This window comes from Aythya ferina (genome assembly GCF_964211825.1).
Source record: "Aythya ferina genome assembly, chromosome: 12".
Classification (NCBI taxonomy): Eukaryota; Metazoa; Chordata; class Aves; order Anseriformes; family Anatidae; genus Aythya; species Aythya ferina.
The window spans coordinates 11,467,799-11,495,602 of NC_140308.1; the positions used below are offsets into that span (position 1 = coordinate 11,467,799).

At 48.5% G+C, this 27,804-nt stretch overlaps 3 protein-coding genes across 7 annotated transcripts in view; all 3 read left to right on the top strand.

The window, feature by feature from the left end:
- The first annotated feature begins 300 nt into the window (after window positions 1-300).
- HERPUD1 (homocysteine inducible ER protein with ubiquitin like domain 1) lies at window positions 301-6,269 on the top strand. 4 transcript variants are annotated; one of them, XM_084533913.1, is made up of 8 exons: window positions 301-458; window positions 683-760; window positions 849-920; window positions 1,914-2,035; window positions 2,361-2,483; window positions 3,112-3,459; window positions 4,571-4,676; window positions 5,264-6,269. In XM_084533913.1, exons 1-8 carry the CDS (start codon window positions 321-323, stop codon window positions 5,432-5,434), a joined length of 1,158 nt encoding a protein of 385 aa, XP_084390039.1. In that variant the 5' UTR covers window positions 301-320; the 3' UTR covers window positions 5,435-6,269. The 4 variants fall into 4 exon arrangements, with proteins under 4 accessions (XP_084390039.1, XP_084390040.1, XP_084390037.1 ...); XM_084533914.1 differs by having other exon boundaries at window positions 304-458; window positions 5,267-6,269; XM_084533911.1 differs by having other exon boundaries at window positions 305-458; window positions 846-920.
- Window positions 6,270-10,937: 4,668 nt separating this feature from the next.
- CETP (cholesteryl ester transfer protein) lies at window positions 10,938-19,099 on the top strand. The gene is made up of 16 exons (XM_084533910.1): window positions 10,938-11,186; window positions 11,965-12,079; window positions 12,819-12,953; window positions 13,467-13,537; window positions 14,506-14,593; window positions 14,694-14,763; window positions 14,997-15,057; window positions 15,697-15,788; window positions 15,947-16,126; window positions 16,537-16,587; window positions 16,944-17,111; window positions 17,996-18,063; window positions 18,192-18,234; window positions 18,319-18,388; window positions 18,739-18,824; window positions 18,940-19,099. The coding sequence occupies exons 1-16, from the start codon at window positions 10,967-10,969 to the stop codon at window positions 19,012-19,014; spliced, it is 1,593 nt and encodes a 530-aa protein (XP_084390036.1). The 5' UTR covers window positions 10,938-10,966; the 3' UTR covers window positions 19,015-19,099.
- Window positions 19,100-21,264: 2,165 nt separating this feature from the next.
- The window catches only part of NLRC5 (NLR family CARD domain containing 5), a 49,939-nt gene continuing 43,399 nt past the window's right edge, over window positions 21,265-27,804 (top strand). The window contains exons 1-4 of one of the 2 annotated variants that reach the window (XM_084533915.1): window positions 21,265-21,391; window positions 25,781-25,971; window positions 26,438-26,738; window positions 27,742-27,804. In XM_084533915.1, coding sequence (XP_084390041.1) covers window positions 25,966-25,971; window positions 26,438-26,738; window positions 27,742-27,804 — 370 coding nt within the window. In that variant the 5' untranslated portion in view covers window positions 21,265-21,391; window positions 25,781-25,965. Of the gene's footprint in view, window positions 21,392-22,768; window positions 22,909-25,780; window positions 25,972-26,437; window positions 26,739-27,741 lie in introns of those variants that run through there. The other variant, XM_084533916.1, reaches the window with a different exon arrangement.

A 27,804-nucleotide genomic window follows, 5' to 3' on the forward strand; every position in this document is an offset into this window, starting at 1 on the left:
TGAGCCGCCGCCTTTCCCCCTCCTTGGAGGCGCACGGATCCCCCGGGCCTGCTCCGTGCCCCCGGGGCCCTCGCCCCGGTCTCGCCCCCACGGCCCCCGCCGCGAGCCCCCCACGGCCGGGAAGGGGAGGGGCGGGAGGAGCGGTCGCCATGGCAACGCGGCGCTCCGCCCCCTCCTCTCCCTTCCATTGGCCCACGTGTCCTCCTCTCCCCTCTTCTCAGCCAATCGGCTGCGGCCAACGAGCCGGGGAAGGAGGGCGGGGCGAGGCGGGAGGGTATAAAAGGGGCGGGCGGCGGCGGGCGCCGCCTTAGGTGCGCGTCATGGCGGAGCGGCCGCGGGTCTCGCTGCTGGTGCGCAGCCCCGCGCGGCGCCACCCCGACCTGCGCCTCAGCGCCGAGCCCGCGTGGACCGTGCGGCGCCTCAAGGCCGAGCTGCGCCGCATCGTGCCCGGGGAGCCGGTGAGGGTCTGAGGGCCGCGGGGCTGGGGGGGGGGGACACTCGGCTGACGCAAGGCCCGGGCGCGGTTGCGGCGGGCCCTGCTCCCGTCAGGGCCCTGCGGTGACCGGGGCCGGCCCCTGTTAATCGTTAACGCCGCGGGGGTGCTGCTGGCGTGGGGCTGCGGTCGGCGGCTTCCAGCTCGGCCGAGCAAAAAAATAATCTTGTTTTTCCTTCTTATTCCAAGCCCGAGGAGGAGCAGAAGCTGATTTATTGTGGGAAGCTGCTGCTCGATCACCAGCATCTCGAGGACTTCCTGCCAAAGGTACAAAAATATTTTATTTTTTGCTGCGCTGAGGTGTGCCAAGCGTGTCACGAGAGATTCAATTTTCCATGTACTTATTTTTTAGCAGGAGGAGTTGCATGCTCTTCATTTGGTGTACAACCTCAAGGCTCCTGTGAATGTGCAAGAAACCAGCTCAGAGGTACTAAGCTAATGCCCTGCTTTGAGTCTCTGGCTGTAGAAGTTTGTTGATATTGCAGGTGTTTCCTGCTAATGCATTGGCAGTATTGCTGGTGATTAGATTGGTTTCGAGTGTGAGAATGTATTTGGATTAAGCTCAAAAATAACCTGTGGTTTGTTGGTAAAGATCAGGATTGCACCTGTTAAGAAATGTCTCAATTATAGTCTAGCTGTAACAATAGTGCTTAGAGGGAAACTGCTTTTTGGTAAACTCTGTTTTGTTAAGTAGAATGTGATGTATCATATCCTGGTCTCTTTCGTAAGGAGGCTTTTTGTGGGCAGAAGATATAGTTAATAGAAATAGAATTAATAGAAACAGAAAATAGTTCTGGTTGCTCTATTAATGTGTGGGGAAGGAAGACTGTTCGTTGAAGACACTCTAACTGTTCATGACTCTTCCTATAGAGGAAGCTCAAGATAAACATTAGTAATTGATCTGAGTACTTGGAGTCTTAAGTGCAAATGTGGAAACTTATTTTTATTTTCAAGTATCTTGAAGTGTTTGTTGCCCAATATAGACATTTGAACTTATCTTACCCATGTTTGGAGCTTGCCAGTTGTGAGTCACCCTTTGTCTGAATATTACACAGATGTATCACTGCAGAACAGCTCTTGAATTACATCTGTGTACAGCAAATGTGTAAGGAAGCAGAAACTCTAGTAGCTAAAATTGAAGTGCACTTATTCAGTGCACTTCTGACAGTTTTTTTTTTCCAGTTCTTTAATCCCCAGAGGGGACTTGACTTGGCAAAAACTGAAAATACACAGTAATACGCAGTAAATACGGTATTGCAACGGCACCTGGAGGCACCTGGTGCAGAAAGTGCATGAACTGTGTAACGGTGCTTCTAAATTAAGAGCTGTGTTCAGTGTGAGGTAGCCTTTTTGCATAAGACGTTAATAGTAATTCATCACTAGAATAGTAATTCATCACTAACTGTGTTGATGTCTCTAGGTTAAAACTGGTCAGCCAAGGCTAATGTCAGAAGCTAGTCAAGAACCAGCTGCATCTTCCTCAGATGGCGGAAGACAGAGATGTTCTTCGGGTGGACAGGCTTCAGCGGAAGCCAATACTAGGTGAATACATCACTAAGATCTTTAAAACATTGACCTTTCTGGGGCGGACTAGCCCCTTATGCCATGTCTCAAGACAAGGATGATGGAACATAGGCCAAAGGTCATCAGGGTGTATAAGCTTTAGTGGGCATGGAAGAAGTCAAAGGAAAATGCCCTACTGTTAGATGGAAATCTTCCTTTTATTCATTTGGGTAGAGAGAGATGGCTATAATGCATGAGGAAGAATTCATTTTGTTTCAGTGCATGAAACGGTAAAAGCTATTTACACGTGTCCTGTAATAACTGTCTTGTGCAGTATTTGTTAACAAGTGTTTCTTTTGAACAGACCTGAAACACCTCTGAATCCTTTCCAGACTGTGGCCCCAGGGTTTTCTGCTTATACGACCTATAGCATGCTTCAGATGTCCTGGCTTCAGCAGATTTACGCAAGACAATATTACATGCAATAGTAAGTCTTTGTGAAGCTACTAGTAAAAAACAGAAACTGTAATACAAGGAAATGGAGAACTTCTTGTAGTCCTTCCTCTTTTGGTTTAGTATGGTCAGACTTTTTCTGTTGTACTTTGCACTCTGTGGTGTGGAAATGCAGCTCTGTCATCTGGTGCTTGGCTTATTCTTTAGGCTAGTGATTTGAATCTTGCAAATGGCAGATCTCTGCCTGCCTTCACTGGGATCAGGCATCTCTAGAGTAAATCTAATTCTGCTGATAAGCCTTAGCTCCTTACAAACTTTTTTGACATTTTAAATTATCCTCCAAACTGGAAATCCTTGGTGCATGTAAGACAATCGTGGCAGCCTTCCAGAATACTTTAGATTGCTCCAGAAATTTTTTTTAATGAAGTGTTGAAGTTGCTAAAGTGAAGGCGTGTGGTTTGATTTGAAGTCGTCTTGTAACTGTTTGTCATAGGCAGAGCCCAAACTTGTGTTTTTAACCCATGGAGTCTCTGTGCTTACTTGCCACTTGTGTGTGACCTGACTTTGTAGTTCTGTACTCTGAAGATGGACAAGCTTTCGGTGTCTGTTTCACACGATGGGATTTGAGTTAAGCCTTACTCTTTCTGCTTTCTGGTTTTCAGTTTGGCCTCTACTGCTGCATCTGCTGACCAGTCTCACCCACGACGTTCTCAGGAGATACCAGTGGCACAAGTGACACCCCCAGCTCCTCTCCCAGATCCGTTTCCTGCACAAAATCCACCTGGAAACCAGAATGCTGCTCCACAGGTTAATGCAGCAGCCAACCAGAACTTAAGGATGAATGCCCAAGGGGGGCCCCTCATGGAAGAAGAGGAGGAGGGTGGCAATCGGGATTGGTTGGACTGGCTCTACTCTGCAACGCTGTTCTATGTTTTTGTCAACATCATCTATTTCTACTCCAGTATCAGCAGATTCCTCCTGGTTATGGGCGGCACTGTGCTGATGTATCTGTAAGTGCATGGTGTTGATCTCTAGCATTGTCAGAAATGTTGTTGTAGAAGTGCTGTGCTCTGCAGGGTGGTGTGAGCTTTCTGGTCTTTGAGCTTAGAGAACTCTTACACCTAGAGAAGATGAACTGCATGTCTCATCCTGGTGTTTAGCAAAAATACAACTTCGGCCTATGGGTTCCAAGAAGAATGAATAGGTGATAGTGGAGCCTCTCACCCCTCTTTTGTAGTATAGCTGTTGTAATTGACTTGCCTTTTTAGAAAACTGTTGGAAACAAAAGGTTTTTCTGCTGTGTTGCCTTTCAGGAGAAAAGACAAAAGCAAATGACAATTCAGTGTTTTAAGTTGCTTTTGAGCCTCTAGAGGGGGGGAAGAAACTTGGGATAAATCTTTTACAAGTAAAATAAAGATAACAGGCACTCTGAAATGTTTGGGATGTCTGAGAGATGATCTGTCCCCCTTGTAAATTTTTACCACCAGTGAGACAAGCGATCTAGACCTACAGACAGGAATTCAGAGGCCTATCAGTTGAGACTGGAGCAGATCAAATGCTCAGCTCTTCCAATCTGTATGCAGGTTTGGAGGGGGAAGATGGATTGCAACATTACAAGTCCTTAAATTTACTGTTGATAATCCTAAAATGCAACTTTAAACAACTTGGTTTGGGTTACAAGCTATAGTCACTGTAGAGATGCTAATTTTTTAAGTGGGTCTGCATGGCCTGCTGTGTTTTGGTAAGATGGTGCCATTTCTCCTGTTCTTTGTGCCCTTTAGGATCAGAGAAGGTACCCAGGGGTACACATAACGTATTAAGATGCAGGTTCCAGTTCTGTACCTGTAGCAGCATCTTCCAGCAGGCTTAGTCCTGATTACACAGTTATGAACCTAGGTGCAGTGCTGCTTATTTTGAATGCTAGCAGGTGTTCAGCTGTGTCATCCTATTCCATGGTTTGCCTGCTATTAGGAGACTTTAAAATACTTCCCAGGTCAGGGCAAAAATGTTGAATTTGCTGTCTGCAGTGATTAGAGCAGTCAGGTGTTACTGAACTGTCTTGGTGTAACAGGAAGGAGTAGTGGTTAGCCACTATTAATACAAATATGTTGGCTTCCCCAGGCATCATGTTGGATGGTTTCCATTTAGACAGCGACCGGTTCAACCCCTCCCAGATAACGTTCCTCCTCAAGCTGCTGTAAACCAGGACCAGAACAATAACTTACAGGTATCGTCTTCTGCTTTTTTTCTAAAATAGCAACATAGAAACCCTGTGAAGTTTCACTTCTAGTTTTGTAATTACAATTTAGTACTAAAAATGACTAACTTTTGTGGAGAAGCATCTTCTGTGGCTGAATAGTTGCCAGCGTGCTGCTTTTGGTGTAGTTCATTCTACAGAATATTGCAGGCTGCATGCTGTTTTCTAGTTACTTGTTTTTTGGGGTGTTATGGTGGAAAATGGCCTGCCAAAGACCATGCGAATTCTGTAACTGGAGACTGATGGCACATGAGTCCTACATTTACGGTTGACACTTGTGGCTGATGTCACTGTTCACAAAGATGTAAATGCATACATAGTTCACCTGATCTGGTGCTTGTGTCTGTCCCAAGCAGTCCTCCTGGACATACGGCATGAGTTAGCCACAGCATAGTGTGCGGCTTGCTCTGCTAACTGTGTGGTTGTTGGGAGATACTTTGGTACAGAAGTACTGCATGGGTCTCATTCTGACAGTGAAATACATGTAAGAACTGTGCTGGCTACCTGATTCTTCTAATGCATTTCTGCAACGACTTACTGAATATTCTCTATTTCAGCAGGGAGGAAATGTGGACAGAGCAGATGACAATGAAGCGGCACCTGATGAGGGCCAAGCTTTACCAGAACTGCAGCAGGCCAACCCTTCGTTTATGAGCACAGCATGGGTTTTTTTCAAGACTTTCTTTGCATCCCTCCTTCCAGAAGGGCCTAGGGTGACCCGCAATTGACACCAGCCTGCTTGTCTGAAATGTCGTTGGGCTTTAGTCTCCCTGAGTGAAATGGATAAGAACTCCGGCACAAGTGCAAATGTGTGGCATTTCTCTGGCCTTCACTGATGAATCAAACTTCTCCAAGAAGCCTTAAGTTGTGGCACAGAGACGAGATGATTCTTCTCATTCCAAAGAACTTTCTGTAGCATTTAGTAGAAACCTACATAGAAGCTTGGCATTGTAAACTTGTGCACTAAATGCACAGGCTCTAAGCAGGTGTGCGAAAATGTTAGGGAAGCAAATTGCTTCTTCTGTGCAATGTGATTCCTGTTGGAATGTTTCAAATGCTATTTAAATTACACTGAGTGTAGTATCTTGAAACAAATTGCTAGATATGCATTAGCAGGTTTTTAGGAAGAATCTATTGTTAAATTGCTTCAACAATATTTTAAACTTCATGTAAATATTTTCCTATGAAAGATGTATTGTGCAATTTCCTTGGCAAAGTGGGGGGACTGTGAGACAGTGACCTCCTGATAAGCAATTATTTCAGTGGAGCTGCAGTCTAAATACTAAGCTGCCAAATTCAGATACTTTAATCTTGAGACGTAATTATCCCCTACTTCCAAATCATGGGAGAAGAGTAAGTGCATTCAACTTTATTTAGCAAGAACTTATGCAAGATGTAAGCGTACCGTTTTCAGATGTAAAGTTAAAGCAGTCTAAAACCTATGTTCAACTTAGTTGGCTCTGGAATGAAAAATGAATCTTTTGTATTTGATTTTCCTTTTGATTTCTGATATGGTTAAGGGCTTTGATTCAATAAAAAATTGCAGGCACGTCTGTACTTGTATATGCTCATTGTGGGCTCTTTTTATTGAAAAACGATAAATGAATTAAGGTAAAAATATGCTTGCAGAAATGTCAACTCCTTAGCTGTGTTCAGCAGCCTTCAGTACTCATTGCCCTGGATAGCTCACTTGCTTGTTGGAAGCTGTTGGCACAAAGGCCATGGGCATCTTGAAGCAGGCAGTACTGTGGGTGTCTCAAAGTCTGGTGTCTGACCTCTTGAGTCCGGTGGGTGACTGGTGTCTTTGCAATGTGTGATTTTGGTTCAGGGATTTAACTCCTCAAGGTATGCTGTGTCCAGGGACGGTATTCATGCAGCTTCATGTTTTTCCTTGGAGCAAGTTGGTAAAACTGTTTAAGGCTAAAGTGTCAGGATTCATGTGCATGAGTTTCTGCAAATAGCCTACCAACCCGGAAAGCTCCATCTTCTGCTTCAGGTCATCCTGGTGTTAGGCACAGTTTGGAGTCACCAGCTGTAGCAAGTTGAATGTTAGCAGCAATTTTTTGGCTTGGAAAGAAAATCCATTCAAAGCCTTATCAAGTAGTTTTTTTTTGCCACTGGAGACATGGGTGGGGAGGAAGGGTAGTACCAGGTGCTAAAAGTTAGCAATAAAGCTGCCTGTACATACTTAGAACTAAGTAATTTGAGAACTGAGTTTTGTTACTTAAGGTGTATATTCTTGCATAAGCCTTTGAGGCAAGTGTCCTCTCTTCCTCCGCTTGCGGTGAATTGACCTGTGCTCAGCATTTTTTTTTTTTTTGTAGATTATGGATTTTTTTCTGCTAGATTTATCTTAATCATCATTTTGAGTATCTCCAAGTGCCTAAATCAACTGAGATGTTTATTTTAATGTTGATCTTAGGGCCTAAACTCAAAAGAAAAGGCTACTTCTTGGCAATGGAACTGTTCTGGTAGTGGTGTAGGCAAGCCTTGAGCGCTGGATTACTTCTGAAACACCTAATACAACGATTTTCAGAGGTATAGTGGGGCCACAAACATTGAGATCTGTAAGCAGTGACTGCAAGGAGGAGGATATGTACATGTATGCCAGCTGTGGGTGAGACAACAAACCCCAGCTTTAAAGTAGTTGAGGAAATTGAAGTTAGAAATTAGGCAAAGAAGAACATTGTATCCTCCAGAATAAGGCTGAAAAGCCTAAGATCTGAAGTTTTCTTGGAACTAAGTATTAATGTGGCCCTGTGCTGGGATGAGAAGAGCGGATGGTTCTTTCTGAGGCTATTTGCTTTTGGCAGCTTCAAGGATACGGGTTTAGGAAGCTGGATGGGGAGAGCGAGTTTGTCTTGGCTCACACTTCCAGCTAAATGAACCAGCTGCTGTTTTACATCTTCATGCTTGCAAGCACAACTGCAATGCGTGTCCAGATGTGGGTAAGCTGTGCAGTTGCTCAAAAGCAGGCTGTTTGTGCAGGTGGTGACTGTCCACAGGGTGGCAAAGTGAGCAGCAGAATAAAACCAGCTTCCCTGGTGCTCAGCGACAAAGCCCGGAGTGTGGTGGCTCTGGAGACAAAGAGGAATGTCACCTGTGTGCCTGCAGCAGGTGGAGACATCCCAATGGCTGTGCAGTTCCCCATCAGTGTTACAACCTCCCGTTGCTTTTTGCCCAGGGATGTACCTCTCGCTGTTTGAGGCCAGTGGGATTTGAGGAGCTGGAGCTTAGAGCTGTGGGGCCAGCTGGAGGCCATCCTGTGGCCATTTCCCCACTGTCACAAGCATGCTGACTGCCCCTCATCACCTCATCCCAGCCTCTCTGGTCTGTAAGAAGAGCTTCTGAAATGTTTGCTAGTCTGTCTGGTTATTAAATGTTGTATAAAATAAGCCTGGTCTATAGCCAGGCTTACAAACTTGTGTTGTAAGCGAGGAGCTTGAAGTGAGCTGATGCTCTGCCTGCCAGGGAGGATTGAGCAAATGCTGGAGGATGATGATTCCAGGCATGTTTTGTGATTGCTTCTTGACATGTTGCAGAGAAACCACCTGGATTTCTTATATTAGCACTGAAACTTGTGTCTGATTCCTTTCTCAGCCTAGGTTTGGCAGGGCAGAGTCAGTGCTGAGAGGCAGCTGGCTGCTCTTGCAGCCTTCAACCCAGCTGTCCTCAGCCTCGGCTACCTGGGTGCCAGCGTTTGCTTTATGGAGATCTTTGTGGGTGGTGCTGGCAGGAGAAAGTAGGTGGACTTTGGTACAATTTCATGGAAGGCATTCAAGTCTTCATGGTTCAGAAAGTATTAAAGGTTGTTTACCTCCCAGGTGATGGTTTATCTCAATTCACAAATGGGTTTGTGGTTTTATTTCCTGTGTAATGTTCAAGCCTGTTGTAGTACCAATTTGACTAAATTTTTGAAGCTGAATCTCTCCAACCAAAGACTCCTGCTGCCGGGGACTGACCACAACCCTGGATAATGCAAAAGATGCGCAACCACAGCCTCCAAGGGCTGGTGCTGGACACTTTTTGTCCTTTACCTACCCGGTGCTGGATCTGTGTCAGGCAGGAGCAGCTGGGCTTGTGCTTTCCCTCGGGCCATCCTGGGGCTGAGCTGCTGGAGGAGTCCTGGAGGTGGTGCTGGAACCCGTCTTGCTGACAGCGCAGAGTGTGGCCAGGCTACCTGGAAGGCTATCTCAGGAAGCAGCTGCAGGGTAACACCGAGCATTCAGGTCAATGCAGTGTAAAGATTAACGGCACCACCACAAACCCCTGGATATTGCACAGGGGGGGGAAAACAACCCCAGCGTACAGCCCCCAGCCAGGTGGTGAGTGCACAGCTTCCAGAGAAAACCTTAGGCAGCAAATACTTATCAAAAACATCTTCCACCGTTCCCTTTGCAAGCACTAGAGCGGCAGCTTGGGAGCTTAACCTTTCTTTGGGTTTTTAAACCTGCCCTGCCTGATGCTAGCACAGCGTGGCCTTGTGTAGAGGGCAGGCAGGCTGCTCTGTTCTCCCTGTGCTGGCCTCTGCTCTGGTTACTCCAGGGCAGTGATGCTCGTGGCACCGCCACACGCAGCGTGCTTCTGCTGCTGTGGGTGGAAATTGGCTTTTCCCTTCCTGCTGGAGGTCAATGCCCAGCAGTAGTCCCCTGTCCTTGCCTGTCCTCGCTGCAGGAGCCATCGGTTAAGGAGGCTGCAAATGCCTCAGTTAGCAGGACCAGCATCTTGGGGCTGGCTCCTTGCTCTTACACATCCTGGGCAGCAGCCCCTGTACCCAAACGCCTGCTTTTTGTGGTTCCTTTTTGCTGGTAGCGGCTCCTGCCCTGGGTGGAGGGGTGGCTGTGAACTCCGGGGTGCTGCTCTGCTCTCATGGTGACTGCCTGCACGGCTCCTGCTGTAGGCGTGGAGCAGCAGGGCCTTCCTCTGCCAAAAGCTCAGCCGAGGGTGCAGGCGGTGTGCTGCTGTCACCTCCGACAGCTGAAATCACCTCTGATGGTTTAAGTGTCTCGATGCTGAAGGATTTTGCCACAGTGTGGCTGGAGGAACCCCCCTGTGCCAGCCTTGGCCGCTGTCCTGGTGTCCCCCAGAGCTGCTGTGGAGGCCGTGAGCTGAAGGACAGAAGCCAGAGCCACAGCAGGAGGAAAGTCTCTTGAATCAAAATGACACGTGAGCATGGGAGCTCACCTTGTGATGGGTCCGTGCCTGGTGCAGCTTTGGTTCCCTGTTCATAACACGGTGGTGGGGAGCCTGTCCCAGGCCGCTGTGCTCCTGGGCTGCTCGGTGACCGCGAGTGCCTCCGGCAGGGTACCCAAGGCCATTCACTTTCTCAACTCAGGAAGAAAACAAAGTGGCAGGGCGGGGGCCGCCGGACAGCAGGGCTCCCCGGAGGAAACGTGCTCACCCGCTGCGGGAGGACGAGGTGTCCGCCAGGGAGAGGAGGGAGGCCGGTGCCTCGCCTCGCCTCACCCAGGGGCGCTGACTGCTCCCAGCATCGCTGAGGTCTCGCCTTCCCTTTGCCATCCATCCTGTGGGGAAGCTCCTTTGTGGGAGTCTTACTGGGGAAACAACCAGGCTCTTTTTTTTTTGGCCCTGGATCTCATTTTGTGGTTGGCCCCAGCACCACAACGAGGTTCGGAGTCAGTGGTGTGCAGGGTGTGGGTGTGCGCAAGGAGCAGATTTGAATGTGGGTTTCTGAAGTTTCCTAAATATCAGCTGAGGAGCCAGGTACAAGATTCATCCTTACCTGGAAGGCAGCAAACTAGAGGCAGTCCACAAATCCCTCTGAGGGGCAGAAAGCCTCAGCCCTGTGCTCACAGAGCGCTGCAGGGATGTGGTCTCAGCACAGCGTGCCTCGATTTCCCCACTGTGTGCCTAAAATCAGGGGGTGGGGGGTGGCTGATGATACAGGCTGGTGTCTTTCCAAGAGCGCTTTGCTGAGACGTTGCTGTGGGAGTACAAAACGTGGAATGCTTCTGTGCCAAGAGCAAACGATGAACTGAGCGTGGGGCTGCTCCCTTGGCTTCATCCCACCCCAGCTCCGTACCCAGCCTTCCCCACCACCCCGATGCAGCGTCCCCCGAGCTCTGCAGTCTTGGCAGGAGAGCCACGTCCTGCAGCCCAAGCGCCAGCTGCGGGAGGAAGGCAACGTGCGACTTGACGGGGGCTGAGGAAGCTATAGGCAGATTAGGAAATGTGTGATGAGTTTTGATAACCGGAGGAAGCAGGTCATGTCCTGCTTTGAACGAGCTCCGCTTGGAGGTATGAAAGCAGCCTTGGCCAGGCGAGAATCAGTCACTTCTCAGAGCTCTCTGCTCTGTCTGGGGATGCTCTGGGCTGGCAGGATGAGGCTGGGATCTTCTGGGATCTTCGTCGGGATCTTGCTAGTGCTCGTCCACACAGCAGCAGCCTGTGAGTTTGGGCCAGTCCCTGACAGAGCCACGGGGATCGTCTGCAGGATGACCAAGCCCGCGGCGTTGCTGTGTAAGTGCCCGCCGTGCGGGACTGCGTTTTGCCCCTCCGTCAGAAGGTAGTGATGGCAGATCAGCCAGGTGAGGGGATTTCTCGCTTCCCTGGCTCTCGTGGAAACTGCTCTTCTGGCAAGGTGCTGCTACCTGCCTGGGAGGTAGGGATGGTGCCCAGGCTGGTGGGACGGAAGATCTGGAGCTAACCAGTGATGGACTTTTTGCCTCACGGGAATCTTGCCTCTTGGGGATCAGCCTGCAGAAGGGGAGAAGTGAGGTTTCACTGCTGTTTTTTTCTTTTTTTCTTTTCTTTTTTTTTCCCCCTTTGTTTATTCGTTGTTGCTGTTTTTTCAAGGGCTTGGGGGCTCTGTGGGTGGGGGAAGAATTTCTGCAAAAGGTGGACACAGCTCTATCCCATCCTCTCTGATGATAGTACGTGCATAAGAGTGGGTGTTTCTGGAAGGAAAAATGCCTGCCCAAAACTTGTCCCTTAGCTATGTGCCCAAGGCTGGTACAGGCTGGATAATTTTAGGAAAATGGGTGCAGAAAGTTCAGTCTCAGAAGCTTTTCTTTGGAGCCCCAGCAGCTGCCGGTAATCTCTGCAAGCAGCAACAGAACAAAGCACAAGGGTAAAGTCAATGGCTGGTGCAGCACAAAGAGAAGAACAGCTTTGACCTTGCCAAAATCTGCCCTGATGGCACAGATGTGGCGTGTGCTTTAATCCCAGGTGCAGACCTGATTCTGCAGCTCGAAGGGACTGCACTTCAGCTATCTTTGCTCTTTTTTTCCACCAACAGTGAACCAGGAAACAGCACAGGTCATTCAAGCAGCCTTCAGGAACGCCAACTTCCCAAATATCACCGGGGAAAGGTCCGTGCGGCTCCTCGGCAAGGTGGCTTACGGGCTAAGCAAGTGAGTATCACTGAGCCCCTGGGCTGGGGCACCGTGGGCTGGTGGAGGGCAGGGAATGTTGGCCTGGGAAGGGAGCTTTGGTCCAGTAATTACTTGAGAAAGCAAAGACAGAGACGCACTTTCTTATCTAGGCCTTTCAGACAAGTCATTTGCACGTGAAGGTTTAGGCTGTTGGTGCGTTTTTTGAGAGCTTTTCCAGCTCCCTGGGAGGACAGCGAGGAAGCAGAGAAGAGCAGGTCTCTGAAAAGCAGGACAGGGAGTGCAGTCTCGGGGCTGCCCAGCTCTCAGGGCTGTTGTCGATAGGTGGTGCCAAGGGCTCGTCCTGTGCTGGAACACCCCTCAGCACAGGACCTGCTTTGTGACAAGGACAGCTGGGTTTCACCGTGTTACCAACAGGGGGATTATTTGGAAATGACAAATGCAATGATGCACACACGGGGTAGATTTTCTGCTGTAACTGCTACTGAAAAAAAAAAAGAGCACTACAATAAAATAGAGTTTTTTACAAAGCACGCAGCTGTGTGTTCCCAGCTTCAAGCATTCAAGTGATCCCTAGATGTGTATGGAAGTGTGTAGCAGGGGAGGAGCCGTGCACCGAGGCTGAGCTCCCTGGTGCTTCCCAGAGCTGGCACAAATCCCACAGAAACCTCAGGAGCAAACCTGGTGCACCCAGTCATAAAAAGTGCCCACATGGAACAATTAATTTATGTTTTTTTTTTTTTTTTTTGGTCATTTTTAGCATCCAGGTCAACGATTTGTCCATCGAGCAGAGTGAGGTGGAGCTCAAGGAGAACGATGCCATCGACATTGCCATTAAAAATGTGACGGCCGTCTTCAAGGGCACCCTGACCTATGGCTACGCTGGGGCCTGGTTGTAAGTACCTGGGGGCTGAGCACCGCAGCCCTGGATCCTGCCACTGCCCCCAGGCCAAGGCATAAGGTAGAGGGGCCGTGCTCCTCTGGCTCCCTTACAAAGGGAGCCTGAGCAAGGCAGTATTTTATACGCCAGCAGTGCTGTTTGCCCCCATTGCTCCTTTTCTCATGTCACTTTTTGCCTTTCTGTCCTCACCGTTGCCTCTTGCACAAGATGAAAAGGCTAAAATGTACCAGCTGACTTTTTCCCTCCCCATCGTTGCTCTGTAAATGTCATCTGCGTGCAGTACAAATGGTTTTAATGTTCCTGTTCTCTTAAGTGGTGGCTTGCAATGGTTTAAAGCCAGATTATTTGAGGTGGGCTGCTGCGTGCCAGGGTTTTGCACACCGTGGTGCAAGGAACAATGTAAAAGGTGCTGTGAAAGAAACCTGCCCTGTGGCTAGAGTGCAGTCAGGAAAAGCTGCTCCCACATGCGTGTGCCATTGATGAATGTCCTCTTTTCTGCCCCTACAGTCTACAGCTTTTTCATTCAGTTGATTTTGAAATCGAGTCTTCCATCGACCTGCAGATAAACATTAAACTGAGTAAGTAACAGCTGGGGACCACGAGCCATAGGGACCTTTGCACAGTTGTTTCCACCCAAGCAGGCGCTGGCTCCATGCACCTCAGTGGGGACCAGGTGGCACCTGCCTCTGCCACCCTGCACACCGGGCTGGAGCCAATCTGGCCCTCAAAATGCTCGTAATCCTAGCAGCCCGATGGGAGGGAGCTGGTACAAACCATTTCAGCAAGGTAATGCTGGGATGCACCAGCAGAAAGTGAAGGACTGCCTGGCCTTCTGGAGTGTCTTCAGGATCAGCCGTTCATCTCCTGCAGTTCAGGATGACTTGAAAAAAAATAAAAAAAGTTGGGATGTTTCAAATGAGTTTGCCAAATTATGGCTTTGTTGCAGGAGGCTTGCACATCTGTGCAGTCTGCTTTTCTAGCTGTCCCTAGGTCAGGCCCAAGGAGTGCTCAGGGAAATGAAGTGTTGTCTTTGGGAAGGTTGATAGTACAGGGCTTCCACCAAGGGGAACAGGCAATCCATACTCCTCTACCTCCCATAAGGAGTGAGAGGGATTTGGATTGCTACATGTGCATCGAAATGTGTTTTCCTGTCTCTGGTAAACTCCTGGGGAAAGCAGCATGAAGCCACACATATTGCAACATATTGCGATTTCCAAACTTTTTTGTGATATGACTTAACCTGCCCCCTGCCCCCTGGTTGTGGGCAGCATGCAGCTGGCCAGGTCCTGCCGAGTGATGTTAGGACACAGCCGAGTCCCCGACTGCAGGACTTGGCTGGACTCTGGGAGCTGTCAGCAGAAGCCTCCCTCTGTGTGCAAAGTATCCCCACCTGCCCCTGCTCTGCAGGGTCCCAGATCTTTTGAAAACCTCCAGCAGGAGGTGCAGGGAGCTCTGACAGCCCTCCTGCAGCTCCAGGTCAGCGCTGTCTCGGCACTGTCCCAGGAGTATGTCAGCTGCCTCTCTTCTTTTTCCTTATCCCGTGCAGTGTGCCAGGAGGACCAGGTGGCTGCTGATGCTTCAGACTGCTACCTGTCATTCCACAAACTAACACTTCACCTCCAAGGAGACAAGGAGTGAGTCTGGTCCCCTCCAGAACAGGGCCTCGGGTGCTCAGCCACAGGTCCTGCTGCGGGACCCGGGGCTGTCCCTGACCACGCTCCCTGTCTCCCGCAGGCCGGGCTGGTTGAAGCAGCTCTTCACAGATTTCATCTCCTTCACTTTGAAGTTTGTTCTCAAGAGAGAGGTAATATGGAGGAAAGGTTGGTTTGTGCCACATGTTCCTCTGTTCATATATGCCTGCAAGATAACATCAACATGCTTAATGACAAATAAGAAAGGCAAAAAGGCTGTGCTGATGGTGCAGACCCTGCCTGCCAGCCCCCAGCTCTGCCTCACCTGTCCAGAGACCCCCTCCTGGCAAAGGTGCCCCTCCAAATCCACCTTCCCCCTCAGTTTTTCTTTTCTTTCCTCTTGTAGGTGTGCAATGAGATCAATTATGTTGCCCAGGTGCTGGCCAATTATGTCCATGACCTAGCAGGTAACTGTCCTTGTTTTTCTGCTTGCTTTCTTTACACGTAGCTCTTAATACCCGAGCCCCAGCAGGGCAGTAACCACATCCACCAAAAAAATATATTGAAAGTCTGTATGGGATGCCAACTCCCAGACAGCAGCAAAATAAACCTTGGCTATCTTATGCTATGATTTCCTATATCAGGTTGATGTTACGGGTGATTGCACTGTTCCAAAGACATGTTTCAGTTCCTAATGTATTTCTCCTTCATTATTTAATGATGGCAGATGCAGAATAGCTGCAGGACTGATGTTAGTTCGAATAGGAACATGCTTTGGAAACCAGGGCTGAGATACTGCAGCATCTTTATCGACCTGCAGAAGATTTTTTGACAGTTCCTAGTCCCAAATGTCACAGAAAAGGGGCAAAGTATAAAACTGAGTAACTATCTCTGTGTCCCAGTGGCAAAACTAAACCACAGTGAGCAGTGGAAGGATCAGCACTAGCATTTAGAGGAGTGGGACCCCCATCCACCCATCCCATCCTTGTGCACATTCCTCTTATAACTCCCCAGCCACCTTCTGCAGCAAGCCCCAAAAGAAAATGTTGCAAGTTCTGCTTACAGTGGTATTTCTGATGTGAGCTTGTTGTGTTTTATTCTGGCAGCAAATTTTGTCCGGGATGAGGATATCGGACTTGATATCTCCCTTGCATCAGATCCTTTAATAAAAGCAAATTACCTCGAATCACACCACAAGGTAAAGTATCCCAGGCTGCTCAGACAGAAGGTTTTCTGCTCGTGGTGTTAGCTGGAGGGCTGGGAAGGGCTGGCTCCTCGCTGCAGGCAGTGCTTCTGTACTGCAGCCAAGGGTATCTGCAGCAGGGGTAGATACCTTCTCCTTGCTTTCTTTTAAAGGGCCTTGTCATGTACAAGAACTACTCTGATGTCTTCAGTGACTCTGTTTTCTCCCCATCACTGCTCTCCGAGTCCCGAATGCTCTACTTCTGGCTGTCCGAACACATCCTCAACTCCCTGGCTTCAGCAGCTTTCCTAGATGAACGCCTGGTGATGAACATCAGTGGGAAGAAGTTGCAGGTGACTTTCAGGGGTGGTTCCCTCCTTACCATTGCATAGCATTGTATTTTGGGGGGAGAGTAAAAATTCTCTGAACTTCAGGTTTTGGTGAGAGCTGATTTTTGTAGATTGAAATCCACAGCCAGTCTCTACACGTGGACCTGATCAGAAATGGGTACCTTCTTAGCTACATGCTACCAGGTAGTGCTCTCCCTTAGAGTGATAACATTGGCTGATAGAAAACTTCTGTTGTGAGTTGTAAAGTGACATGAATTTATGTAGGAGTACTGAGGTAGAAAGGGGGTGAATTCAGGAGAAACCATTCCTCTGGACATGCTGCAAGCCACACATCCATGCTCTGCCCCATCCAGGCTGGACTGGGGCTAACCATAACCTGTTTTTAACAACCTGTTTCTGGTTTGTTTCTGAAGGCGCTGTTTGAAATTGAAGACACTGAAGTGCAGCAGAAGGCGGTGCAGTTGGTAACTTTTGATTCTATTCAGAGCATTTTGTCAAGCAAAGAACTTTTCAAATTGATTCATTTAAACCGTAACATCTCGTATCCTTCCCACAACAACTTACGAGTCTTGGCTGATGGTGAAACGAGGGGTTGAAGGAGAAGTTGTTGTGCTTTTTGAGGATTTCTCCACCCTCTGTGTTGACACAGCTTCACTGAAACCCATCTGAGTCATTGGGCTTAGAACAAGTGGAGTGGGAGTTGGGAACTATAAAGCACGTGTAGATGTGTTTTAGATGTGTAGATGTGTGGCAAGGTTTTACGAAATTGGGAAGCAGCATGGCAAAAACCTTACTCCTCTCTTGCTCTTTATTTGACCAGATTTTTCAAGGCACCTCCTATAATGATTCTGTGGCCAAGGTGTGGAGTCTCACCCATCCCGAAATCTCTCTCCAGCCTGAGGGGACAGTTGTGAAGTCCTTGGTAGCAGTGGAGATCAACATCTTTCCCCCAGGAGAAGAGTCCCTGATGGTTCTGTACATGGAGAAGGTCTGTCCTTGCTTCTCCTGACTGTGAAGACCTTTGGAAAAGCTCTGTCCTGAGTCTGCACCATGCTGGGTGCTTGGGGACAGCAACAACTAGGAACACTGGGCAGGGGCGGTGGGTAACCCATGGGAAGTGGAGAAGGCGTACCAATTTCTTTCAGCACAGCAGTCTCTTCCTGTGACATTTGGGGCTGGAATGATGATAGTGACCCTGTTGGCTCAGCGTCTCTATTAGACCAGCCCACTGTTGGTATGCAAGGTGGTAAGTGCAGCACCACAAAGCCCTGGTGTGTCCCTATTAAACACCACATCGGAAACTCCTTTAACTGCGGTATTTTAGGAGAGAATGAAAGCATGAAAGCACCATGGGAATGTATTTATTTTCTGAAGTCTCCTAGCTTCCCAGTTCTAGCTCTAGCCCCTGCCTAGAGGATGGTTGCCTCTGAAAGAGAAAATACAGCTGTGAAGGATGCAAAGCTTTTCCTCTGTGTGCCTGTGTGAAAGTTCCTGGTTACACTGGTTTACCCCAAAGTGCTTTATACTGAATATAAGGCGGTAGCAAAAAAAAAATGCCAACATCCTTGCTGTAATTGTAACATGACAATAAGACAGCATGGCTTGTGCAGCCTTGTGATTATGGGCTGGTATGGGCACTAAACGCTGCACAAAAGCAAATCACTGTCTGAGGGTAGACCAGACTCTTTTTGAGGAGTTGTGGCATACAAATAGAGAAGGAAAACATAGAACCCCCCTGGTGATATCTGGAGGTGAAGCCAGAAGGATGATAAGCTCTGGTTTATAGCAAGTAAACCAGAATTTCCAGATAAGACCTCTCAGCTGCAAGGCAGGTGGAGCTACATCTCAACTTCACTGTTCATCTCTGTGCAGGAAATCACGGTCACTATACAAGCTGCCTATGCAGAAAAGAAACTCATTTTGCAGCCTTTGGATTCCAGGTCAGTACTGAGGTTTCCTGAGTGTTCCATTCCTCCTTTTAGCCCATGTCTGAAAGCAGCACAAAAACATTTCTGCAGCTCTTCTTGACCTTTTTTTTTTTTTTTGCCCTTTTTTCCCTCCCCTTCAGGATAGAGTTTAAAGTTTTTAAATGGGCAGCTGATCCAAGTGAGGTAAGTCCTAAGCAAGTAGTCTTTAGGACATTTGTTGCTAAACTACAACTTGATTTTTTTTTGTATCAATTTTATGACTTTCAGAATGACCAGTCCATAAGAAACTTCCTGCAGAAAATGATCTCAGTTGTCGGGATCCCAGAAGTGATTTCAAGTGAGTTTTCCCTTCAAGGAAGTGCCAACGTACTTTGTAAAGCATCTATCATCAGATCTTCTAAACCCATGTACTGCAAAAGTCCAGTAATAATCCTTACAGCCTGGAGTACTTGAGGAACATTTCACATCAATGGTGCAAGTTTCTGTTACATTCATGTGGGAAATAGGAAAAGTTTCACCTTTGTAAATGGGTGGGATACAGGAAAATCAGTTTTCCATGAGGCTGAAGGTCACGGGGCGTTGGGGCACAATTAACTTTTGGCAACAGACAGACAAGGTCACAGTACATAATGAGCAGCAAGCCAGGAGAGCTGTAACCGTAACTGGATGGTTGTACTGATTCCACAGGGATTGAACCAGCTTTGACCTCACTGATGAACAGCAAAGGGCTTCATTTATTTGAGATCAGAAATCCTGAGATCATCACAAGAAAGGTAAGCAGAGTTCAGAAATACCTGGCTCTAACCCTTTGTGGGAGTGTGGTAGTAATAATATAATAGTCATATGTGTAATACTTGAATAATACTTTTTTCTCTCCCCTTTTTTTAGGGATACCTAATTGTACAACTTGACTTTAGCTTCCCAAATCATTTGCTGCTTGACTTTCTTCAGAAAGGATTTTAGAACTGGTCTCTTCTTGAAGGAGCGTAGGAAATTGTGTACAAACAGTGATTGCATGTGAAATGATTAAAAGACAAGCTGACTTAAATCAGCTTCTGCTGATTTTTTTTCTTTTCCCGAGAAATGCTCCAGTTTCTGTGCAGTTGTATATCCACTAAGCAAAGATCTTGAAGTCTGCACCTCCACACATGCTGCTGTTTAAGGATCCTTCAGGATCTTTAAAGGAGATTCTGAGGAGCTTACAAGTAAGAGTTGAATTCTTAAAGGCCATTGGCACTGGGTTAGCACTCAGAGAAGCCAGCAGAAACAGGCTTTACCAATCATTTGGTATCTCTCGTTACACTTTAGAAACCTAGCATCTTTTGTGCTGATTCTGTATTTGTGTTTTTTTGTTGTTGTTGTTGTTGGTTTTTTTTGGCTCAACTATGAGCCAAAGAGTTCATGATTTTGGCATACTTCAGCCATTCACATGACATTACCAAACTGTAAGTAAGCTCAGAAGCAGTGATATTACAAGACCTGGGTATAGCTGAAGACAGTGGAATGTGAATTTGGAGAGCAGTTTAATAAGAGATCTCATGTCCTGGCTACTTTCTTTACAGAGTTCAAAACATGGTGTAGAGTTCTGGGCAAATCATGTTCATGTTGTGGGGGTACTGGCCAAGCAAACTTAACAAAAGTAATAAAAACGGTAAGGAAGCCAAAGAGATTATAAGAGAAATTATAAGTATCTATTCAGACAGCAGGTTCCTGTTTCTTTCTACTATAATGCAATCTTTAAGCTGAAGTGGCTCAGCCATTTTCCTGTACCAATTCATGCTTCCTTTCTTTAAAATTCATCTTATTATTAGGAAAACAGCTCAAATGACAAATACAGGAATGTAATGATCATATTAACAAAGGCAGAGGAAGACTTTATCTTGTTCCAGCCTGGTGTGGAAAAGGAGGCCAGGATATCTTCCATGTACCAATTTTATAGTTGGGTCCATGGCACCCACAAGAGGTTATCATAGAATCATAGAACAGCTTGGGTTGGAAAGGACATTAATGACCATTCACTTCCAACCCCCCTGCCATAGGCAGGGATGCCATCCACTAGATCAGGTTGCCCAGGGCCTCATTCAACCTGGCCTTGAATATCTCCAGGGATGGAGCATCCACAGCTTCTCTAGGCAGCCTCTGCCAGTGCCTCACCAGGTAAAGGATGTTGATTTTGCAGGTTTTAGCTAATACAGCTGTATGTTGTGTATCAACCACAAGGACAGGACTGAGACAGGGACTATGCTGTCAGGATGACCCTAAAGACAAGGGAGGGAAAGGCTGCATGCACAAAGGTAATAGAACCAGAAAGAACTGGACTGGGCTTTTTAAGTCTGTCAGAGAAAGGAAGGGTCAGAAGTTTAGCAGCGAGGAAGATTTCTGGCCTTCATCAAAAGACCACCAGAGTATGCTGGATGACCACCCAAGGACTCTGTGCGTATGTGAACAGGGGTAGGAAGCTATGTTAATGAGTCTGTGGAGATGTAATGAATATGCAGGACACACGAAATGAAATGAAAATGTTTATATATATGTATATATGCCATTGACATAAGCACACTGCCAATAACCCTGTGTGTGTTAGGCAGAGAGATCTGCCACACACCTGGTGCTGTAATAAAGAATACCTGCTTAATTACTTTGCTTATTGAGATTTCCATGTGTCACCAGTAGAGGTGGCAACTTTCCACCTCCCTTCACCCTGCCCACTGCCTCTGCTGGCAGGTTTGGCGCTGGCCAAAGGCTGGTGGTCCGTGCTCCCAGCTTTCCAGAGGTGATGTTTCCCCACTCTTTGTGACCATGGGGAAAAAATTCTGACAAGCTGGAGCCACCTGCTCTTCTGGAATGACAACCCATTAGAGTGACAAGTACTAATGGAAAATAAATGGTTGAAAAGACACTTTTTTTTGGAGGTGCCTCGCTCTGCTGCGGTGTGCCAGCTGGGGATATGGGGTGCGAGGGCTGAGCCCAAACAGCCAACCTAAGCAGAGAGCAGGCACTCCAGTGCTGAGGGAAGGAGCCTGAAGCACCCAGCCCTCCTTCACACCACACGGTGGTCGCCGGTGAGGGCTGCGGCCCCTCGCTGCCAGCCCCTCCGCAAAATGGCGGCCCCACGCCGCCGGGGGCTGAGGGGAGCCCGGCCGCGGGCTGGCCGTGAGGGCAGCACCGAGAGCCGCGCGTCGCCGGAGCCGGTCCTGGCGGGGAGCCGCAGCGGCAGCCCCACGTGCTTTCCTGGAAAAGCCTGATCCCCGCAGCTTTCGCTTTCGGACGGCCGCGGTGGGGCAGCCCGGAGCTCACGGCGCGATGCGAACCGGCCGGGCAATGCAGGGCAGGCGGCCGGGTGAGTGCTGCGGGAGGGCGGCCCCGGGAGGGACGGGGGGGCTCGCTGGGGTGCTGGATTGCTCTCCCTTTCTTATGGCTATGTGGGGTCCTGGGTGAGGTATCTGCGCCCCTCGTGTGCGGCAGCGTCGTGGCACGGATGTGAGGGCGGAGGTGGTGTGCTTGGTGGGTACCCTTGGTGTCAAGCTGGGGAAGGATGAGGGGCTGGTGCCCACTGTGGCTCCCAGCCCGGCTCCTCGCCGCGTTGGCCATACGGAGCAGGGGCGAGTGTCGGGGCGCAGACATCCTCCAGCAACTCCTGGGCCTTTGTCCTGTCGCAGCATTGTCTGGAAAGGTGTCGGGGCAGAGCTCTTGGCCGGCCGCGGGGAGCCCGGTGCAGCCCCAGCTCGTTCCTGGTGGTCTGGGGGCTTGGGGGCCTGGGCTGGCCCCCGGCTTTCCCCTCTCCAAACTCAAGGTCGGACCTGCTGCTAGAAGTGGCTTTTGTGCTCGGGTCCTGCCAACCCCTTTGGGCCAAGCTTCCTAGGAGTGCATTGTGAGAAGTGTGTCAGAAGGTGATTCATTCAGTAAGCACTAAAATCGGTTACTTCAGTCAAAAAGAAACAACACAATTGCTGCCGTTTTTATAAGCCAGAGCAACGTATCAGAGAAACACGAGAGGAGGAATTTTTAAGCACATAACTGCCAGTTTGCAGGACGAAGGTTTGGTCCCCTCGCACTGCATGGCTGCTCTGCGTGCTGGCAGTCCTGCTGCAGCTGCTGGCCTGGCTGGCACCAGCCACATTTTGTGGGTATTGCTATGTGGGGCAGAGAAGGGAGATGGGGCCGTGCACTACCCAGGCTGGCTTTCTTGGGCACGTAGAGGGATTTTTATAGTACATTGTTGGTCACCATATATGTGGCCAGATCTGTAGCTCTCTGTGCACACACAGAAACATGGAATTTTTCTTCAAAACATCCATTCTCACATATTATATTCTCACTTAAACCTGGTCCAAAGGAAATACAGGTCACTTTTTTTTCTCTTAGGTACGATGCAAATGTTAAATAAATATTTTTTCCTTATGCCAGAATAATCAGACTAATTTGCTTAAATAAAAATATCTCTATTGTAAGAGCCTTAACCAAACCAAGTGAGAGCTTACTCCAGTGAGAACGTTTGCCCTCAAATCCAGTTTGTTTAGAGCAATCCCTAAATATTTTACCTAAATTATCATCCAGCTGTAGATTTTAGAATAGGATAACAATCCTCGGTTGTTTTTGTTGGGTATTTTGCATCATCTGTTGTTTTTTTTTTTTTTATATCACAGTTGAGAAGAGGTGGGGTTGGGGAATTCCTGTCTCTTTACTTTCATTTTGTACTCTGTCTGTTACTCACCAAGTTCCAAAAGACACTGAAAGACATTGTGCGTTGTGAGAGCAGTGAATTCAAGGCAGTGGACATTGTCCCCCAGCTCCCTTGTTTTTTGATTCCCCCTTGATTTTTGGTGCTGCTGCTGCTGCTCCATTTCTGGGCTTTTGGTAAGTAGCACAAGCTACTCAGGGCACGCAAGAAGTTAGTAGATTTGCAACAGGGAGCTTCACATTTCAGTTTTATTTGTTGTATCTGGGAATGGTGTGAATGCCAAGGTGCGTGGGGGGGTATTTTTGCATTGCGTTTTAGTGGGGTTTCTGCTGATGCATTGTTTTCTGGCTCTTGGGAGGATAGTTTTGTACTTCATACCGAGCTGAGAGGCATTTTACTGCAGGTTGCCGCCCATCTTTTCTGGTGGTCTGGTGGTAGTGGTAGAGCTGTGTGGTATAGTATTGGCTTTCATCTGGCTTTTCAGGGTTGTTTTGTCTTTCAGTATGAGTCTATCGTTAATTCACGTGTCTGCTCTGCTTGAATGACTTACAGTTGTCATTGGTGTTAAGGTCTGTTTTTTATTTTATTTTTTAATATGCTGTTAATAAGCAGATAGTTTTCCATCGTATTGGGAATAAAGTCAGGGCATTGCTGTCTACAGATTTCTAGTTTTTGGCCAGAGAACACATAAAATGACAGTCACTAGTGTTAGCTGGTCAGGCTACTGGATTTTAAGTTTGCTGTGCAGGAAGCCCTGTCATTTTACAGTTTGTTTCAAGTTTCAAGTCACAATTTAAATTTGAAGCATTTATATTTTGTCTTTTTAAGCTTTCCAGTTGAGACATGGTTTCCTTTGTATGTTTTAAGTGATAGGAAAGGTGTTCTTGGTATAATCGATAGTGTAAAATAAGTTTCACAGTAAAACATTTTGAACGAAAACTTGCAGAGTCATTTCTAGCAATATTCACGGTTCTTCCATTTTTGGCATCACAGAAATAGTCCAGGAAGAGCGTTGGTTCTAGCTAAGCTCAAGTTTCCTGCCATTTCATCAGGATTTTTTTGTTGTTGCTTTCATTTTTCATTAGAATATGAATGGCAGGCATTTAGGGTATTTTTACAAATCGGTATGTTTGCCCCCATTTTGATGGATCCCAGAGCCTCCTCACATTTTATGTAACACATCTCGAAAGCATGAGCTGGAACGGGAACCCAGATAGTCTTTTTTTTCGGTGATGCTGCATTATCACATTTTACGAGGATATGCGCAACAGCCAACCAGTGTCCCAGGTGTGACTTGAAGAGTCAGATTAGCAAAAGAGCACACAGTATCATCGGCTCTGCTCTTACCAGTTGTCTGCTTTTGGCTTTCGGAGCAGAGGAATGGAAGAGACCAGCTAGAGCTTTCCCACTTTCTTAAACTTGAGTGGGGCGAATGTCTTGAGCACTTCGATCTCGCGTGCGCCAGCCTGGAGCCCTGCTCTTTGCTCCTGGGTGCACGCCATGCCCAGCAGCGAGCTGGGAGGTGATGTTCTCCCCGTGCCACGTCCCCAGGGAGCGGCAGGGCTCTGGCACCAGCGTAACTCCCCGATGAATTCAGTTCTTCCCGATGGAAAGAGAGGAGACTCTCCCACCAGAGTAGAGTGCCTTTCTGCCTTCCCCTTCTCTTTGAGTTCCCTGCTCTGCTGCACAGAAATCTCCCACTTTGCCCCTTGGCTGGGTCAAGAAGAAGGCAAAAATAAAGAGCCTGAAACCTGTGGCTTACATTTAACGAAGACACCAGCGTGATCAGAGTGGAGGGCTGAACGCTGGCTAAGGTGGGCTCCCCAGCACGGCTCCCACCTGGTGGTGATGAGGTGCCTGCTTGCTGCTGGGTTGCCCAAGAAGTGACGCCAGGGAATGGCATCGCACGCACCGTGTTGGATTGATGAGGCAAATATTCTGAACTAGGTTGGCCGCTGTCCCGTCCCCACTCCTCTGCGTACCCACTTAAACGCAGACCTCCTGGGAGACACCACTGCTTGTTTTTGGGGCCTTCTCTCAAACCCAGATTTTGGCATGTGCAGAGCGGGAGGAGGATGCTCATCGTGTCAGTGGCTAGAAGGTGGAGCTCTTTGACTCACTTTCTTTGTTTTGCTGCCCTCAGCCTGGAAACAGTTGCACATGAAGACTCCTTGGGGCTCACGGGAGATGCAGGGCTCCTTGCACAAGGGACATCTATCAGATCTATCAGTGTGATGGTGCAAGACTGGGCATGGGCCAGTGTCTCATTTGCCCCGACCCAGAGGATGTTCTAGCAACTGGGGGTATTTTTCCACACCAAACATATTAATGTGCAGCAGTCTTGGACCTGGAGGGATTATCCCTTCCAGATAGCCAGGGAGTCAGCGGGGCTTCTGCTTCTTGGCCATTCTGCAAAGATGGTGCTGGTACTTGCAGTTGGAGCTGGCTTTAGACTTCAGTGTAGGCAGCTTTCCTGGCAGCAGGTTGCTGGGCATAGTGCAGTGGCATGGTCCTGAAGGTGCCTTAGCCTGTGCCGGGGTGTTTGGAGGCACGCAGATGGTAATCTCTTTCCGTGTTCCTTTCCCTGCAGTTGCAATGGCTGGACTTCAGCCAGTGCCATCCCCAGTGCAGGGACAAACAGCTCCCTTTGCTGGCTCTGCTGAGAGGCCTGGGGATGGCACAGGAGATGGTTTCAGCCCCCTGCACCTGAAATGCTCTTGAGAGAGCTGCGTAGCCTCAGAAATCAGCTTTTCACAAGCGTTCTGGTGGGACCACCTGACTTGAGCAAGCTGTTGCTGCCCTGCGTCACCTTCTGTGGAGGGGCTGACAGCAGCAGGTTGACAGAGATGACCAGCTCCAGTCAGGATAGTAGATCCTCAAATATTCAGACGTCATGGTCACTGTGGGTTTGGGCTGAGGTTGCAACCCAGAGATGGAAAGCTCCACAGCTATCTCAGGATCAAAGACAGACTTTTTCTAGATCAGTGGCCTGTGTGATCGCCTGTGCCTTTTCATATCTACAGACTGACCTCTTGTTATTTCTCCTAGGCATCCCCACCAAGTCAGGCTACAGTGTACAGGCACACGCCATGCAGTGGGGTGATGCTGTGTGCTGAAACCCTGCCGCTAACGGATCACTCCTTTGGCATGGTATGAAGCAGAAACCACCTTTGTGTTTGAATATGCTGCTGGACTGCACATAGGACAGCTGGAAGGAGGCTGACCACACAGCAATGCAGGTAGGAGAATGTTTATGCATGGCTTTGCTGCTGGAAGGAACAGGAAGAGGTTGGTCACAATGTCACCAAGGCAGAAGTGTTGTTTATCCCCATAAAATGAGTAACAAGAATGACTTCCTGAGCCCTCTGTGCTGGGAGACACCTGGCTCTTAGAGTCAGATCACTGCATCAGTACAGGTGTCAACAGAGCTTCTCCCTGGCTGCCTCCAGAGAGACCAACTCTTGTTATTTGGCTCTGACCCTTGAAATACCACAGTGTGCAGGCAAACACTGAGCCCTACCTCACGTCTGGGCTAGGATTTTCCACATAACACCATCAGGGTAAGGCAGATAAGAAACCCTAGGTGGACCAAGGGGGTAGACAGAGCCAGCAAGGGCCATGCTGGCTGAATAACAGCAGGACCGTGTGGGTGAGCATCTCTTGTTCCCACGCCCATCACTACCCTTTCTGCTTTCATCCCCCTAGCCCCTACTCCAGACTGATGATCTCAATCTGGAAGCAGCCATAGCAAGCATCCGCCCCCAGCTGGTGGAGTTCCTCAGTCACCATCAAGACTGGCTGCTCACGACCTCCCAGCACTTCCTCCCAGGGGCCACGCTGAGGGACTTGGATGGCATCACCGACCACAGAGAAAAAGTCTCAGAGCTCCTTGACCTGCTGGAGAAAGATGGCCCTGACACCTGGAAGCAGTTTGTGCAGCACCTCTGCATGGAGCACGACCTCCCCCTGGAGCTGGAGATACTGCTTATGAGTTCTGCAGAAGAAGGTAATGGTGCTCAGCCAGCTTTCTTTGACTGTCTTCAGACAGAAACAGCACCTTGCCCCCCCTGAAGCCACCAGACAAGGCTAGGCAGTGATACTGCCAGTGCCTTTGCTTATGCACTCAGTGCTTCATCAGTGAGAGGTGACAGCCCCTCTGTGCTGCCCCAGCTGGCTCATGTCAAGCTTTTCATCCACCAGAACCCCCAAGTCCTTTTGTGCAGGGCTGCTCTCAATGAGTTCATCTCCCAGCCTGTCCTCCAGTCTGGGATTGCTCCCACCCAGGTGCAGCACCTTGCTCTTGGACTTGTTGAACCAAAATACCAGAGTACTGACCTGCACTCCCAGTTGGGAAATGCTGGAAATGAGGTGAAAGGAGCTCGTGTACAAAGGCTTCCTGTCTGATTTTTGGGGAGCCATGCTTCGAGACGTGATTTTGTCTGAACTGGTGTTATGCAGACTCCTGCTTAGTTTGAGCAAGATCTCCCTCTAAAGTTTTGTTGCTGTATTCTGTGGGGCTGCAGATGCTGAGTGGAGGTTCCTGGCAGCTTGAACCTCCTTCTTGCAATACACATCTGTGTGCAGCTGTGCAGTGAGGCAGAAAGGGGTCCTTGGCTGGGCTGCCAACTGACTTCGCTGAGGGTTTCATCGCAGAAACACCTCCTTTGCAGGATCAGGGATGAGTAGGGCTTCCATTTTTGGCTGCAGTGTGGGTTTAGATCAGCCAAAGATGCTCACACTCCACGTTTGCATATATCATAGAGAAGAGCTGTTTCACACCTCCCGTGAAAGCAGAGGTTAACTGTATTTTGGGGCAAACTGTGAGGAGATCAGCCAGGGAGCATGAAACCTGGCTGTGTTGCATCAGCCTTTATACTGAGTCTTGTTATAAACCACTCTATGTGTTGCAAGCTGCTTGCTGTTTGATTTCATCAGGTCAGCAGCACCCCAGATCTCAGAAGCAGGAAGCTGATTATAATTGTGTTTAATTTCCAATCCAACTCCTTTAGGTAACTTGAGCCAGAAACAAGAAGCACGTGTAGATGTGAGTGCCAGGTCTTCTGTGTCAAAAG